This window comes from Marmota flaviventris, chromosome 5 (genome assembly GCF_047511675.1).
Source record: "Marmota flaviventris isolate mMarFla1 chromosome 5, mMarFla1.hap1, whole genome shotgun sequence".
NCBI classification, from domain to species: Eukaryota; Metazoa; Chordata; class Mammalia; order Rodentia; family Sciuridae; genus Marmota; species Marmota flaviventris.
The window spans coordinates 67,896,798-67,914,787 of record NC_092502.1 but is presented as its reverse complement, the minus strand read 5'-3'; the positions used below and the strand labels follow the sequence as shown (position 1 = coordinate 67,914,787).

Sequence of the window (17,990 nt, the reverse complement as noted above, 5' to 3'; positions counted from 1 at the left end):
GGTAGGTCTGTGTAAACTGCCCATCTCTGCCCAGTTTCTCTTTGGATTCAAATTAGTAATGAGTAACTTCCTTCTTCCAACAGGTGATTTAGGGGAGCTCCTGGTATTTTCTTGACCATACTGAATGGTGTGAACTTTTAACTTATTTGTTGCCGGTAGGAAACTTGTGTCTTTATACCCAGGGCCAACAAACAAACAATTAAGTTTTAAAACTAGGTCATGGAAGCCTAGATGCAGAGTTTAGATATATGTTTTGAGTAGTTGCTTATCCAAACATTGCATATGTTTTTAGCAATTTACTCAGATCCAGCTACTTCTAACCCTGTGTCCTTTTCAGCCAGCAGTCTGAATTAAATTTTGAGTAGAAGGGACAGAATAAACATAGCCATGTACATGAATATACTGTAGTGCGTTTTTATTTCTGTTTACGCCACATGTTTCTGTTAATGTGAGCCACATGTTTCATCTGATGAGGGCTTTAATACTTTGAGTCAATGCTGAATTTCGTGATGAGATTTTAAATGCCAGATCTGCCCATTTTAAAAACTAGGCCTATTTTGTGTCTGTGTTTTCAAGTGAATTAAAGCTGTCAAGAATTTTTATGTTTGCATTAGAGAAAATGCTAATGATCACAGTAGTTTAAGCAGCAGCCAAGAACATAAGTTGTCACTAAAAGGGATTAGCAGTTACCTGAACACGCAGAACAGAGATTGAGATTTGCAGAGGTTCAACATTTGGTAGATGGTTTTTTGATCTGTTGGTTGGTTGTTTTAGGTAAAATGTAAATTATAAGGAGTGCCATATCTTGAAGTAGCAAGATAGCTTGGATGCTGAATGAAAATTTGTGAACTTTGATAGATGAAAATACAAATAGAAAAGTCTCTTTTTTGGTTGATGGCATCTGAGCATGTCCCAAGTGCTGGCTCCTACAAACCAGGAGCCTACGCAGAGGCAGGCAGGAAGGGTTGGGGGAGTTACTGTCTCTGCATACACTATTTCTCTTATTTGTGCTTTTCTTCTTCTTCTTCTTCTTCTTCTTCTTCTTCTTCCCAGTGTTGCTAACAATCACAAGCAGAATTTGATGACAGTGGCAAACCTTGGGGTGGTGTTTGGACCCACCTTGCTACGGCCTCAGGAAGAAACAGTAGCAGCCATCATGGATATCAAGTTTCAGAACATTGTCATCGAGATCCTGATAGAGAACCATGAAAAGGTAATACACATTTATTTGGTCACTTGCAGTGAAACATACTCTGGAAGGAAACTGCATGGATGTTGACCTTCACAGTTGACTCAGGTTTGCATTGCTGATGATTCTTATGACCTGATGGTGGTGAAGGTGCTGAGTGTGGTGGTTCAATGTGATGATAATCCTGAGGGAATTGGTTGAGGTGATGACAGTGCCAGTTTAGGTGACAATCATGGTGGTGGCAAGGGACAACATTTACTGAGCATTTATCCTATGCCAGGAACTGTGCCCAACACTTTACTTGTGTTGTCATTTTATTCTCACAATAGTCTAGTGAAGGAGGTAGTATTACGAGTCTCATTTTGGAAACATCCTTTGCCCATTTGTTACTTAGTTGTCTTCTTAGGAATTTATGAGTTTTTTAATATCATAAATATTGAACTTTTTTATTTGTGTTATAAATGAAACACAAACCTATAGTTTGTCTTTTCTTTTTATAAATGGCGCATTTTTTTTCATAGTGTGCATGCTCACACGTGCACATGTGTATAGTCTGTCTTTTCTTTTAGAGCATTAAGATTTCTGGTCTTCCTTAAGAACATTTTCTCCCAGTGACTCAGGAGATTGAGGCAGGAAGATCATAAGTTCAAGGACAGCCTTGGCAACTTAGTAAGACCCTGTCTCAAAAAAATAAAAAGGGCTGGGATGTAGCTCAGTGGTAGAGTACCTCTGGGTTTTATCCTCTGTACCAAAAAAAAAAAAAAAATTCCTCCTTCTTCCACCCCATATTATGAAGTATGTTAACACATAGCAATTTTATATGAAGCATCCCAGATTTTGTGCAGGGTTTTCTTGGCCGCTATTTGGCAGCCACAACTCTGGAATCCAAGAAAAAGTTCCTCTTTTTAAAACAATCTTTGCCTAGAATGGACTTAATCATGCAGAATGAAACTAGAGTCAGACCACTCCTCACTACCTACAGTGGTAACACTAATGAAGGCCACCACCATCTCTTGTCTGAATCTTAAAAGAGCCTCCCAGTTTGCTTCCTTACTTCCATCCCAGATTTTTTAAATGTTAAGTCCTTTCAGTTTTCTGTGCTAAGAACCATCCGGTGGTTTCCTGTTTCACTCAGGAAGGTCAGTTTGTGTACCAGCTAGGAAGTGCTACATGGCCTCTATCCCCCACTGTTAGCAGAGCTGCCTTGACTCCTTGCTGTTCTTCACATGGCAGGCACACACCTACCTCAAGGCCTTTGTGGTTGCTGTTCCATCATCTGGAACACTCTTCCTCCATGAAGCCACATGGTATTTCCTCACTCCCTTGAGACATTTGGAGTGAAGCCCACCTGGATCTCTGTTCATAACGACAAACACTCCCAGCCTCCAGCTCTCCCTTCACCTTTCCCTAACTCAAAAATGTGTAAGACATTTTTGTCTCTAAAACTGACATTTAAAAAGGAGAAGGAGAGAGAGATGGAATACTTGCTGGCTAGAAAATTCAGTTTCTTTAATCTGACATATTTTTTTTCAGCAGAAGGAAAAAGACCTCTATGTTCTAACTGGCTAAGGCATAAGATTTTTTCTTCCTACTCCTGTCTGTCTTATTTACTAAGGGTTAATGCAAGGCATTCAACCCAAGGCTTAAAATGAAGATGAGCTCCTTTATGTTGTCCCTGGCACACCCAGATCCCCTGCAGATAGTACCTGTGTGCATGGAAACAGCCTTGCTGAGCCTCTTCCCCAGAGAGCCACCTGTGTCCTTGATGGGAGGCCTGCTGAGGTGTTTCCCACACTCCTCTTATTGGGAGAGAAAGCATGGGGACACACACTTACCTTGTCAAGGTGGCCCAGGAGCTCTTTCTGCCCCTTCCCCAACAGACCCTGAAGGAGCAGTGTTTGCACAGTTTTAGGAAATAAAAATCCCAATGTGGAAAGAGGTAGGAAGGAAAAAGCCAAAAGATATAGTATTGTTTGGGGGCTCATGGTCATTTTTCTTTTCCCATATTGGTAATATATACCAGTTTATTTATTCAGTTGAAGCTGGTAGATCTTATTAATGAATGTAATCTAGAAGTAATAATTGTGATAATAATAGCTAACTTTCACTTACAACTTATTGCATACAAGATATTGTGCTAAGCCGCTTTACCATCTCATTTACTTTCAAATAAGGTCAATATTTTCAGCTCTGTCTTAGACATTGAGTCTGAAGTATGGAGAAATTAAGCAGCAGCTTTTTAGGAGAAGAACTAGTATTGAACTTAGGACCACTTTAGAATCCATGCTATAGAAATCCACTCTTGTTCATCTCTATTTACTGCAGTAACCATGTATTGGGTATTGACTGTTGACCAGAGATAAATAAGATAGGCACTCCTATTTTATCAGGATATAACTAACCATTATGCAGTGTGCTAAAGTAAGATAAATAAAGTATGATGGCACCACTGAGCAGAGATCAGTTAATTCTGCTGGCACTGGGCTCCGACTGATAAATGGAAGTTTTGTAGGCAGCAGAAGAGTGGAGACAGGAGCATCAGCTTTCCAAGAGAACAACATTAATCAAATTATAAATGTTAAAATGACGTATTCATGAGAGGACTGTGGGCTGAATGTTAGCAGGTAGGGACAGATGGTGTCACGAGGCTGGATTCAGCCCCTTTGTCAAGAGTCTTGGAAAGCTATGGAAAAAGAGTTAAATTTACTCCTGAAAACTGGGAGCTCTCAGAGTTTCCAAGTAGAGTAGGTTTTCCAGTCATCCAAATGGTTACTTCAGTACTTTAGAAAAACATCCCTGGAAGCTGAACCAAATTGTACTGTGATATCAAAATCACCTGTTAAATACTGAAACCAGAGAGTTGACCATACTAACTCAGCATCATTTCCCATCAATGAGACTATAGCCTGGACCCTGCTTGGATTATATGACATTCTAAAGAAGAACAGACTTGAGGGTATGACTGTTTTTACCTGTAGTCAAGTTTGACTTGAGAGCTCAAAGGGCAAAGATTTTGACTCTTACCATTCTTACCTTAAGACAACAGTCTGTTATTTAAAGTTGCCATTTCTGTATGGGCAGAATCTTTTCCCCAAACATACAGCTTATTTCTATGAGTGTTAAAATAGGAAAATTCTTGGGGTTGTAGAGGACATTTATATGCTTCTAGTTAAGATTTTAAAACAAAACAAAATATTAAACATTGTTATTGACCAAGATATCCCCAAACTAAAAATTTTGCGATTTCTTGTAAGGTTTTCCTTTTAATTGTTTTTTGAAGGTTTACTTGCCATTGACTGAAATTTTTGGGTGTCTAGGAAGAATAACCATATCAAGAAACTGCCTTGATCTGCATTTAACAAAATGCAGGGCCCATAAAAGGGCTCATGAATCTGCCTTGAACTACATTTAAGAAAATATTGGTGGCATTGACATCCATTGACCAGTGTTGGACTTTGTACACACAATGTACATCAATATGTAATTGATTTGGCAACCATTAGGTATTTGGCAGTTGGATTTCATTTCCTTAATATTTAATACTTGTTGATATGAAAAATTAATAAAACAATAATAGTAAGGTGTGCCTGGATGCACTGAAATAATTCCTGGAATCTTTTTCATCCTGTCCTTATTAGATTCAGAAGCAAGCTTGATTTACTTGTGTGCTGGGCAGGAATGCTCTGTCATAGAACATTTTCTTCTTTTAGCGGCAAGTGCTGTATAAGATACTCTTTGTTAATGTTAATGTCTGTGGATCTGAACTCATACATTCCCTTTTAATAGGCCCCAGATAAAGGAGTGATTGAATTGGGAAGCTACTTTATTTGTTTTGGTTTTTTGGTTTGTTTGTTTTTTGTACCAGGGATTGAACCCAGGGGTGCTTAACCACTGAGTCACATCCCTGGCCCTTTTAATTTTGACTTTGAGTCAGGGTCTCACTAAGTTGCTTAGGGCCTTGCTAAGTTGCTGAGGCTGGCTTTGAACTCACCATCCTCCTGCCTCAGCCTCCCTAGTCACTGGGATTACAAGAATGAGCCACCATGCCGGGCTGGGAGGCTACTTGAATATTGTTTGAATAGAGATGAAGTTAGTTGTTGTGTTTTAGTTTTTTCCTCTCTCAGCAAAGATAACAGGAAATAGAATCTTCTAGAGATATGGAAAATCACAGCCATCTATATATACCCTCAGTTACCAAGTGTATTTGGTTCCTTTTGTGAGATTTTTAATAAAATTCCCCAAACTGCTTTCCAAATTGTTGATCCCTCTGCCAAAATGCTGATATCAACAGGACGTAGGACTTCCAGCTGTCCTTAAAAAACCTCTCTGCAGTTACAGCCTCTGAATTTGGTTCCTTCGCACTTGCAGCCCAGCCCTGCCAAGGCTTGCCTGGTTCTCCCATGTAAAGATGTGGGTTTATGGCTTCTCCTGCTTATGCTGTGCTGTCAGGAGGCATGAACCATGAGCCGCGAGCCGCGCTCAGTAACCCTAGCCCTCCATTCCTCTGGCAGATGCTCTTGAGATCCAGCAAGCCAGCCCCAGATTACAGGGGACCCTGATGTATTTATGTGCAAGAAAATGCTCCGTCCCTTTTCCTACATGCATCTTTTCCGTTTTGCATTGTAATCTGCTGGCCTCCGCTGATGATTTATTGTCTCCAAGCTACTTTGCAGTTATAGACCAGGAGCTCTTCATCATGACCTAATTTTCCTCCCATAAAAATCACAGCACATGACAAAGAGTACAGCGCACACATTACAGGGAGACTCCTAATCCTTTTAAATTGCAGGAGCGCTTGACAGATGGGATTGGAAAAGGTGTAAAAATGTGTATGTGACACAGCGGAACAAATTCCACAAGTGTCAATGCTCTGTAACATCAGGATAGGCCAGAGGGGACCAGAGAAACAAATTTTGTAGACCACACAAGGGGAAAAGAATAGCAGATTCTGACATTGCTGTAGGCAGTTAAGATCAATGTTTTGCAAAGAGCAGTAATTAAATTTACGCTTATAAATTAAATCCTTGTGTCCCGACTACAAATAATTCATTTTGAATCTCATTATTTCCCTTCTTATTCTTTATATGTCTCCTTTTTTTAATTGAATAAAATAATGCCTTTTGAACAGTGAAGGCCAAATTGTTAGGTGTTCAGTCCTCACTTTAGTCCTGAGGCATTTTACAGATGGGGCGGCTGAAGGTCAGAGAGTTATATAATTTACTCAAGGTCACAGGACTGGTAAATGACTACAATCAGATACGTCAGATTCCCAAACTTATGCTGTTTCCATTTTGTTCTCTCTCCAATTAATAATAGGTATAAAGACCAAAAGTGACTAAGATACTAGAGCTATCTAGTTTCCTGTCCAGTTGTACTCCTTATCTGTGACCTTGGCCAAATGAGTTTAATCTCCATGGATCTTTCTCCTCATCTACAGAATGCACAAATAATATCTCCCTTCTAGAGTTATTAAATCAGATAATCCAAGTAAATAATCCATGTTAACAACTTAGCATAGTAAGCTGCTATACTCAACAAATTTTGGTTATTTTTACTGTCGTTTACACTAACACTACTTCCAGCCTCCTCTTTATCAGACGTTTTAGTATTTATGTGCATTTTCTTCTTAAGAGCTCTGCAAGGCAGATGTTGGATCCCCATTTACACAAGCAAAATAGACTCAGACAGATTAAAGACATTCACTGAGTTCAAACAGCTAATAAGTGGCAAAGCCAGGATTTGAACCAGTCCACCTAGCTCCAAAGTACGTTTGTCTTCCACCTATATAAATTCTCTAAATTCTCTCCCTGTCTTTTAAATGGTGCTGTGGCGATGTCAATGATGTCAGTGATGGTAAGTAGGGACAGCGTAGCTCTGTTGTTGCCTACGGAATAATTAGCAGACCCAGGACTCAGCTGTGTGACCACAGGGACCAAAACAATCCTAACCGCAGCCCAGGTGGTTGAAGGGAAAACAGTAGCTTGGTGTTTGGGGGTATGTTAATTCCACTTATAGGAAGCTTGAAATTGGGGATACATGGAAGGGTTACCTAGAGTTATATTTTTATTTTATAATTTTATTCTCCAGTAGCTTCCAGAAGGCTGAGTCTTCCTTACTTTCATCTCCAAGGCATTCCTGACTAAATCAGAATTAGTTTGTAAATTGGTCAGTATTAGCAAGACACTTGGGACACAGAATAAATCTCCCCATTTTGTGTTAATTTGGAAAGTCTGTGTGAAATGAATAGATTGTTCTAGCCAAATGGTAAAGCTCCATAAATCCATCGCACATAGATCACATGAGCTCATTCTTTCACTGTAGCAGGTCACTTGTACAGATGCTTCTCGACAGCCTGAAGAAAACTTCATTTGATTATCTTGAAATCAACTCTTCTAAATGAAATAGGATTGGAATAACCAACAAAACATGAATAATTCAGATTCTCCTCAGAATTCCAACTTGGACTTTTAACACAGGAGCAAACCCTGGGCCTGGCTAGCTGGTGGCCAGAAGATCACCTTGCTTGTGTTCATGTTTTAGAGTTAAACAAGAAGCAGCAATGTGGGGAACGATTTCCCAGACTCTTTAATTGAACATTTTTGTCACTTGTTCTAACTTGATCTAATTTACAAAGATGCCCTTGCACCTTGGACAGTGTGTAATATGATGAGGATAACAGGCCCCAGCCTGGCACTTTATGTTTTGCAGTGTGCCCACTTGCACATCATTGCAACTGATCTTTAGAAGAGCCTCATGGACTCTCAGAAGTCTGTGCATGGCTCACAGTGAGACCTAGAGAGCTAGCCTTTGGGACTGTAGCTCTCACCCACAGTGAAAATTCCCTCCTAGAGCTGATTCTGTTATGCTCAAATAACTTTTCTTTTAAAGAAAGCGGCCATTGAGCAGAGTGAAATTCTCCCTCATGTGTCCCCATGTTCTTCCTGCTGTGCTCTGTAAGAATATTGTTTTGAAAGCAATTTTTCATGCATCTGTCTAAAAATCCATGGTGATTTCTTACAACTTAACTCTTCTTTGTTTCTCCAACATTTACTATGACTCTTAGGAAAGAGTATAAATGCTCCCATCTTCATTGATAGATGAAATTTTTAAAAATATTCATTATCTTTGTTTCCATTGTAGTTAGGTGAAGATCTCAGTTACTCATTAGGAAAAGAGAGACAAAGTCTGGAGGCCAGAGGTAAAGAAGGTGAGGGTGGGTATGAGAACCAGGCAGATCACTAAGTCTGAATCAGTTTTCAGGTGGTTTTTTTTTTTTTTTTGGGGGGGGGGGGGTGCCAGGCATTGAATCTTTTTTTAAATTTTTTTTAATTTTGAGACAGGATTTCACTTTGAGCCTCAGTGAATTGCTGAGACTGGCTTTGAACTTTTGATCCTCCTGCCTTAGCCTCCCAGGCTGCTGGGATTACAGGCATGTGCTGCTGTGCCCTACATGAATTAATTTTCAAATGCTCTTAGCTAGAGATTGCTGAAGGTGCTGTACCTGAGGCCAGAGGCAGAACGGTACCAAGAAATGCCATGATTTGTTGAATCCTTTCTGGTGGGTTTGGGGGCACCAGCTTCTGTATGAAGATTAGCTGGAGAGAACCCGCAGAATGGATGACCACTACAGCCCTGGTCCCTGTCTTGCTTAACTGGGTGGAAGGTCAGGAGATCCCTCACTGAAACAGTCATTCTTCTTATTATATTGAGCTGACCCTCAGCTTGGGGATGAGTTGTGTGCAACACCTAGAACAGTGATTGGCAGGTGCTCACAGGCGTGTGTAGGAGCCATTTTAAAATGCTGATGATAATGGTGCACAGTTAGGATGTCACCTAAGAGCAGCCATGGCTCACCATTGTTTGGTGAACAAGGTCAAGAGGGGAGAAAGCTTCTTAGAGATTGTAGTCCTAGAGCTCAACAACCATAGTCTTTTCCTTGTCTTCCATTGCAGAAATTCAAAAAGAGATGGGAGATGTGAAGTGTTGGCAAGTTGTTATTAGGGGTTCCGACTGCTCTGGAAGCAAGAGTATCTTGCTGCTTTTGCTTTAAGTCTTCTCTTCTTACCCCTTGCCCCAGTTTATCTCAGCTCTGTATAGTGATTCAGTTTGTCTTGCTGCAAATTTTCAGTCCCCTAGGGAAGATAGGATAATGCTGCCTTCAGACAGCTGTGTTTGGGAGCAAGACTGACTTAACCAGCTGGCTGGTATCATTGGAGCCCAAGGACCTGCCAACTCAAGGAGAGCAGCTGTTTGGGCTGAAATTGTTATAATTCTTATGACTTTGCTTTCTATATATCAGCTTTTGAATCTTGCTTTTAAATGCACACACAAAAGAAAGATTCTGGGGTGTCTGAGGCCACCATAGGTGAAGCACGGGGCATTCACCTCTTGTGACTCATGACTGTTATAAAGGAAAAAAAAAATCCAGAAGAAGACTTATTTCAGATAAGAGATGGTATTGAATAGATCGATAAATTTGGACAACTCAATTAGTGAGGAGGTTATGTAACCATCAAGAATCAAATCTGAAGATTCTTTTTTAATGAAAGGAAATGCTGCAATATAATGTTAGATGGAATGTGTGGGATACAAAGCTGTGTAAAGAATATAATCTCCATTATGGAAAAGTGTGTGTAGTATTAAATGCGAATTCATGCAAAGCACTTTACCTAGTGCCTGGTGTGGCAAATACTTACTAAATCATAGTTCTAGAAACCAAAGTCTCTAACCACAGGGAACATATTTGTCTAATTCACTGTTATGCCCAAAGTGCCTAGTATAAAGTAGATACTCAAAAGAATTTTGCTGATTAGATGAATGAGTATTATTATATGAATTTAAAAAGGAATCTGGGGAAAAAAGCCCTGTGTTATCATCTGTAATTATATGTATAGTTGTAGCAACTTAATCCCTCTGTGCCTCAATTCCTTATGAAATGTTGAGGATGTTAGCTGTCATATGGAATGTTGCTGAGAACCAAGCCAGCTGTGTATGCATAGAGTGCAGTGACTGGTAGCTAGGGAACCTGCCGTGAGTGACTGCTGCTGTAGTCATGGTAGCACCATGTAAGTGATGGCTATTATATTTAGTAAATTCTAGAATATTTTTGTCTGCAGAAAAAAAAGGTAAGAGTTGTGATAATTTTTGTCTTCATTTTCTTTTTTCATTTTTGTTTTTTTTAAGAAATTAAGTTCATTGTCTATCATTTTATTCTCACTTTTTTAGCTATCAATGATGATGATGATGATGATAATGATAATAGCTCCAAAGAAAAAAGCTCATAGAGAAATAAAACCCAAATGCTGATTGTGATTACCTCCAAGTAGTACAATTGGGAGAAGCTCAGTTTTTTTTTTCTTGAATCTTTTCTTCATTTTCCAAATTGTCTTTAGTATATATATACACACACACACTTTCCTCCAGGGTAAAAAAAGCAAACACACACACACACACACACACACACACATTTTTTAAGCAAGGAAAAGACGCTCAGCCTCACAGATAACAGGGCTGCTGAGCTGAGAGGATGCTCCCATTGAGGGCAGTTGAGGAGGAGGGGAGAGGGCAGCCTGCTCTGGGTTGTTCTTGGAATGTTATTTAAATATAGTTTTCACAGTCTAAGAAAGTTGTAAAACATTATCAAGAACTGGGAAATAAAACCAATGGAAAAAGGTAAAGGGATTTTGATTAATTGGTTCTGGACAAAGATTAAAAAAGCTTTAAGTACTGTTAACAGACAGTTGCTTATATTTATCTCAGCTGTTTCCTATTTCTCCCAGAGAAGAGAACAAAAAGAGGATTCATAAAAAGTATGGCAGGAGTTAGAAGTGGAAGTGAACGGTTACCAAACTCTGGGACCAGCTCTAGAAGGAGGGGGTTTGATGTTCTTAGAACTGTTCATGGTGGACTCCTGAGCATGTGCCTGTGATCTTTTCTGATCTTTTCTTGCTGAGTCTAAGTCACCACCAAACTTTCAGTTGTACCAATTCAGACCTGTGCTTTCTTCCTAATCTGCAGAATTGTGTAACCTTTTTGTGAAACTTCCTTTGCAGATATTTAACACCCTACCTGATGTGCCACTCACCAATGCCCAGCTGCACCTGTCTCGGAAGAAGAGTGGTGACTCCAAGCCCCCATCCTGCAGCGAGAGGCCCCTGACACTCTTCCATGCCATGCAATCGACAGAGAAACGTGAGTCCCTGCTGCTCTAGAACAGTGTGGTGTTCAGGGACATCCCATGCTGCCTCCACTGCTCGGGATGGACACCTCTGGTCTCTCTGTATGCTGCTGGCCTTTTGGGTGCTTGAAGACTGGGCTTCATAATGCCCATCAAGTCCCATTTGCTGAGTAACCCTGGTAGGACAGGAAGCAGCACTGCCAAGAATGAAAGGCAGGAGGTGCTGTTGAGGATTCTCTTTGCAGGTCTGTGGACTAACACCTGAGTTTCTTTTCCATGCCAAACAGTAGGAGGTCAGCTGTGGCCTCTTTGGCCCCTTAGTTTTAGTAGCTCCCATAGAATTGATTTCCTTTTCTTTTCTCAGTTTGTAATTGAATGTCCATTAGAGGGAGTCATGTGGAATACTAGAATGTGCCTTTGTGAGGGCGGGACCTGGTTCTCCTTGCCCTTTCTCTACTCTGTGCCTGGTGTAGAGTTGGCATTTTAAAATACATGGAACTTATTAATGAATTAATTAGAGAATAAGTCCTCCTTGTTCCAGACAGCAAATGTATCAAATTGTTTTTTCCTTCCAGGATTTTTGAGTTCTTTGTAGGGATCAGGTATTAGACCTTACACTGCCCTATCTTCCTTCAGCTTCTGTAATAAGAGACTTGTGCAGGGAGGGAGAGCAGGCCTCCAGCTCTGCAGGGAGGCACTGGTTCTTGTGCCAGCATCTCCACGAGGGCAGGCCTTTTACCTCTCTCAGGCTCAGTTTGCTCACCTGTATAACAGGGATGAAAATGCCCCCTTAGAGAAGTAGGATTAAGTGGAATTAGGCATTTCAACATCTGGCCCAAAGCCTGGAACAGGGCAAGGATCATTAACTGAGAATGGCTGCTACCATTATTAGTTATTGTTTAATCGAACGCAGTTACCAAGGCTGGTTTGTACATGCAGCTGTCGGTTTATGTGATGCCTGCCACAGGCGGGAATGTAAAAAATGGGGCCTTGTCTTTAAGCAGCTCAAAACAGAGTAAGGGAAATAGCCCAGTGAGCACACAGTGGTAAGTCAGCATAGAGAAATGTGCATCAGGGGAGGCAGTAGAATGCCCTGGAGGTAAGCTTGACCTGCTGTGACCCCCGGTGGCCCCCATGGGAGTTCTACCTCTGCTGCCCCCCCAGCTCTATGTGACCTATCTTCACTTCTGGAAAAGAGGAATAATGGTTTCTCAAGGTTTCTACATTCTTGGTGGTAATCAGGTACCGGGCCCTAACAGAGACAGTCTCATCTCAGCTGTTGCAGTAGGAGAGCCGCGTGGGATACTACAGGAGTAGAGGCCTCCAGCTTTGCTGGGCATCATAGGGCCATTGTGCAGATGAAAGTGCTTCAAACAGTGTCAGATGCAGAGTCTGTGCTCAGTAAAAGCTGGCCTGGTGGCATTATTGTTATAATTATTGCTGCTGATCTGTGTGAGGTCCAGCAAAAGCACAAAGAGGACAGTGACTGCTTTGCCTTGAAGAGGAAAGGTTCCATATCTGGATTGAGATCTGTCATTTTCTTTGTCATAAAAAAGGTTGGGTTTTTTTTTTTTTGGGGGGGGGGGTGATTTTTTGTTTAATCCCTGTATTTCAAAAGTAACAGCCTTCCTTATCTTAAGTCCAGAATGCAAATCTTCCCTGCCTCCTACCCTCACTGCATTTCAGGATGTCACAGTATCCCACAAGAAGGCTGCATCCTGATGTTTAGCACCATTTGGGTTCTTGCAAATATTTTGTTTTAATAAGTAAAGCTACTATTATCATTCTTCTATGTAAATCTGCTTATATTCATGATCATTTCCTTAAGATAAATTCCTAAAAACATTTCTAGGTCAGTGGATATGTACACTCTGATGACTTTGACCCTATCCTGGCACTAGCTTCCCTCCTAATAGTAGCCCACATTCCTCTTAAGCATCTGTTTGGGTTCATTCTTTCCATGGTATGCACATAGCCTTGGCCCCTCTGTGTATAACAAGAAGACTGTGGAACAGGACTGATCTCACCTCCATGTACTGAAAAATCCAGGCATTAGGCTACAGGGTACGGTGCCTCTCAAGTTTCCAGGAAAGCCATGGTCACCTAAGGTTTCCTACAAAGCAACATACAGCAAAGATTGGGGTAAGCCAGGCAGTGTTGGTCAATTCCCCTAAGCTTAAGATAGTGCTGGGTTTGTGGTCACACTGGCACAGAAGCAGCCTTGGAATGGGTCTTAAAGCACACTCTGGAGCATGTCGGGAAGGACAGAGATGAGGAGAAAATCAATTAGATCTTTGTCCAAGATTAATTTTATCATATAAGGCAGAGGATGAAAGTTGAGGATGTGTGAAAGCAGACCTGCCTAAGCCCCAGAACAAGCTGCTGTGTCTGCGAGTGCTGATGGGAGACAGGAAAATGACAGAGCTTTCCTCTCAACACGAGGAAGCAAACCCCAGAAACGGGCTGCAGTCTCCACGTTCTCAGATGTTGGTGGTAACATTGCTTCCCGTCTTTCTTAGAGAAAAAAAAAAAACAAAAAACATTTTAATTGAAAAGTCTGTGAATGTATATACATATGAGAAAGTATATATAAGTATAAATATGTGAGTGTGTTTTATAGTTTGTTTTGAACACACCTTTTTCTCTGGGAAACTGGAGTGATATCCAGGCTGATGTGGCAAACATTGTAGCATAGGAGGGAGAGTCCATGCACGGGGAAGACGAGGCCTGAGCTGCAGGGCTCACACATCCTGGGTGGCAATGCCCTCATCGCTGTCAGACCAACAGGAGATGGGCACTGAAAAGTTTCCACACCCTTCACCTTCCCTTTGTCTAGTCTGTTGACAAAGGCAGAGAACTTTATTAAAAGCACTCTTTGGAAGGGTTGAGGTTGTGGCTCAGTGGTAGAGCACTCACCTAGCATGTGTGAGGCCCTGGGTTCAATCCTCAGCACCACATAAAAATAAACAAGTTAAATAAAGATATTGTGTTTTTTTTGGGAGGAAGATGGCGGCGAGGGGAGTGCATTGTCCCCGTGTGCTGCTTCACTGTGTGGGAGTATGACAAGTCAGGACGGCTAAAGGATATTTTGTTAGGAATTTACAGCAATAGTGGGGTACTCCGGAACCTGGAGGAAGGATTTCCATCGCACGAGGATCGGCTACGGGGACTCAAACGCGAGAGGTTTGTCGCAAGGAGGGTATCACTGCTTATTCAGCAAATCGCCCCGCGGCTAAAGTCTGGGATAGAGACGCAGGGTTACAGCGCTGCAGTTTCTGCCAGCCGCGCAAGCACCGTACTCAGGGCTGAATTCTGGGTTCGAGACGGGGGAAGGAAGCGGTCCATCTCGGTTCTCCACACCGGTCAGACCACAGAGGAGGCCAGCAGCCACCATGTTGGTAAACTGACGTCACCACCCCTGTTTTTGACTGACCGCAGCTCATTCAGCCATAGAACAGGTAATTTCAGGCTGCAATTCGCCTGCGGCTTGCAGACAGATTGCTAGGGCTCAGCGCCTGGGTGCTTCTTAGAACCTGATCTTATCAGAGTGAATACTGAGCGCGGGGCGGCCGAGTTCCGGCTCCCGGAACTGAGCCCGCGGGGACTGCTTCTTGGAGCTTACATTTATAGGAGCTTACACCGAGCACGGAGTGGCCGAGTTCCGGCTCCCGGAACTTCCCTGGCCCGGGGCTAGGAGCCCGCGGAAACTGCTTCTCGGTCCGGGTTCTGCTGAGGGCCGGTCAGGACTCACCCGGTGCTTTGGTTGCCCGGCAAGGGGAACGAAATGCTGCCATTCGCATAGGATACCAACATGGCAGAGATCTGATGTCTGCAGAAAGCGGCGGAGGAGGGAACTTCATCAATACCAGTGGTGACATAAGCAGTTGGTCTCCTGGTAGGGGGGGTGAGGCACAGTCACCCGAGTCTCCTCAATTTGTCGTCGAGCCAGAGGGAAGGAGCCGGGCCGCCACCAGCGCCCGGAGCAGGCCCAGCGGCTCGCCAGCGTGGTGACCGCGTGACCCCAATTGGAGAGGGGGCAGAGCGGAGCCGCCAGCCGCAACCGCAAGGTGGGCAGACCCGCGACCCAGTGGTACATGGGCGTGGTAGGAGGGGCAGGGCAGAGCCGCAGTTCGCGCTTGCAAGGTAAACAGACCTGTGTCAGCCTGGCGGGTCAAGCCCAGTGGCCTGCCAGTGTGGTACACACGTCACCCCAACTGGAGTAGGGGCAGAGCAGATCCTTCTCCCACGCCCGGATCAGGCCCTGCCGGTGTGGTGGTCACGTGACCCCAATTGGAGTGGGGGCGGAGCGGAACTGCCACCCGTGCCCGCAGGGTGAGCAGATCAGTGATCAACCTGCAGATCAGGCCCAGGGGTCCGCAGGCGTGGTAGGAGGGGCAGGGCAGATCCGCCGCCCGCGCCTCCAAGGTAGGCAGACCTACAACAGACCGGCGGATCAGGCCCAGGAGCCTGCCGGCGTGGTACAAACACCACCCTAATTGGAGTAGTGGCAGAGCAGAGTCGCTGCCCGTGCCAGGAACAGGCCCAGCGTCCTGCAGGCGGGGTAGCCATGACACCCTAATTGGAGTAGGGGCAGAGCAGAGCCTCCACCCGTGCCCGAAAGGTGGGCAGATCTGCGACCGACCAGCGGGACAGGCCCAGTGGCCTGCCGGTACGACAGACACGTCACCCCATTTGCAGTAGGGGCAGAGTAGAGCCGCCTCCCGCGCCTGCAGGGTAGGCAAACCTGCAACCGACCGGCGGATCAGGCCCGGTGGCCTGCCGGCGTGGTACACTCGTCACCCCAATTGGAGTAGGGGCAGAACAGAGCCGCCGCCAGCTCCCAGAACAGGCCCAGTGACCTGCCGGCGTGGTAGCCACGACACCCCAATTGGAATAAGGAGAGAGCACAGCCGCCGCCCGCACCTGCAGGAAAGATACGCAAGCAGTATGAAAAGACAAGGAAAGAAAGGACCACAAGCAATGCAGGTCAACGCAACTTTAGAAGAGGTAACAGCTGCAGCAGATGGAATGTCAGATAAAGAATTCAGGATTTACATGCTTCAGATGATCTGGAGTATCAAGGAAGACATTAAACAGCAAAATCAGACAATGAAAGATCACTTCGACAACGAATTACACAAACAAATCCAGGAAGCAAAGGATCAACTATACAGGGAGATAGAGGTTATAAAAAACAAACAAACAGAAATCCTAGAAATGCAGGAAGCAATAAACCAACTTAAAAACTCAATGGAGAATACTACCAGCAGAGTAGAACACTTAGAAGATAGAACATCAGACAATGAAGACAAAGTATTTCAACTGGAAAAGAACATAGACAGCTCAGCAAGACTGTTAAGAAACCATGAGCAGAACATCCAAGAAATATGGGATAACATTAAGAGACCAAACTTAAGAGTCATTGGGATACAGGAAGGTACAGAGCTCCAAACCAAAGGAATGAGAAGTCTATTCAATGAAATAATACAAGAAAACTTCCCAGACTTGAAGAATGAGACAGAACCCCAAATCCTAGAAGCCTATAGGACGCCGAATGTGCAAAATCATAAGAGATCCACACCTAGACACATCATAATGAAGATGCCCAACATACAGAATAAGGAGAGAATTTTAAAAGCTACAAGAGAAAGGAAGCAGATTACATTTAGGGGTAAGCCAATCAGGATAACAGCTGATCTGTCAACACAGACTCTGAAAGCTAGAAGATCCTGGAATAACATATTTCAAACACTGAAAGAAAATGGGTTCCAACCAAGAATTGTGTATCCAGCGAAATTAAGCTTCAGGATGGAGGATGAAATTAAAACCTTCCACGATAAACAAAAGTTTAAAGAATTCGCAGCTAGAAAACCATCTCTTCAAAACATCCTCGCCAAAGCATTACAGGAAGAGGAAATGGAAAATAACAATGAAAACCAACAGTGGGAGGTAGGACAGTAAAGGGGGGGGGGAATAATCAAAGAGGAAAACAAACCATGTTTAGTAACAGAAATAAACAAATATGGCTGGAAGAACAACCCATATCTCAATAATAACCCTAAATGTTAATGGCTTAAACTCACCAATTAAGAGACACAGGCTAGTAGAATGGATCACAAAACAAGACCCAACAATATGCTGCCTGCAGGAGACGCATTTGATAGGAAAAGACATATATAGGCTGAAGGTGAAAGGTTGGGAAAAATCATATCACTCATATGGACTTCGGAAACAAGCAGGAGTGTCCATACTCATATCAAATAAAATAGATTTCAAGCCAAAGTTAATCAAAAGAGATAAAGAGGGACACTACATACTGCTTAAGGGAACCATACAACAACAAGACATAACAATCATAAATATTTATGCCCCAAACAATGGTGCAGCTATGTTCGTCAAACAAACTCTTCTCAAGTTCAAGAGTCTAATAGATCACCATACCATAATCATGGGAGACTTCAACACACCTCTCTCGCCACTGGACAGATCTTCCAAACAAAAGTTGAATAAGGAAACTATAGAACTCAATAACACTATTAATAACCTAGACCTAATTGACATATATAGAATATACCACCCAACATCAAGCAGTTACACTTTTTTCTCAGCAGCACATGGATCCTT

General features: G+C 42.9%; 1 protein-coding gene across 5 annotated transcripts in view; it reads left to right on the top strand.

Moving 5' to 3' along the window:
* The window catches only part of Arhgap26 (Rho GTPase activating protein 26), a 421,874-nt gene that overhangs the window by 310,965 nt on the left and 92,919 nt on the right, over positions 1-17,990 (top strand). For all 5 annotated transcript variants that reach the window (XM_071612274.1, XM_027927794.2, XM_027927796.2 and 2 more), the window contains exons 18-19: positions 1,054-1,213; positions 11,242-11,380. In XM_071612274.1, coding sequence (XP_071468375.1) covers positions 1,054-1,213; positions 11,242-11,380 — 299 coding nt within the window. The remainder of the gene's footprint in view (positions 1-1,053; positions 1,214-11,241; positions 11,381-17,990) is intronic.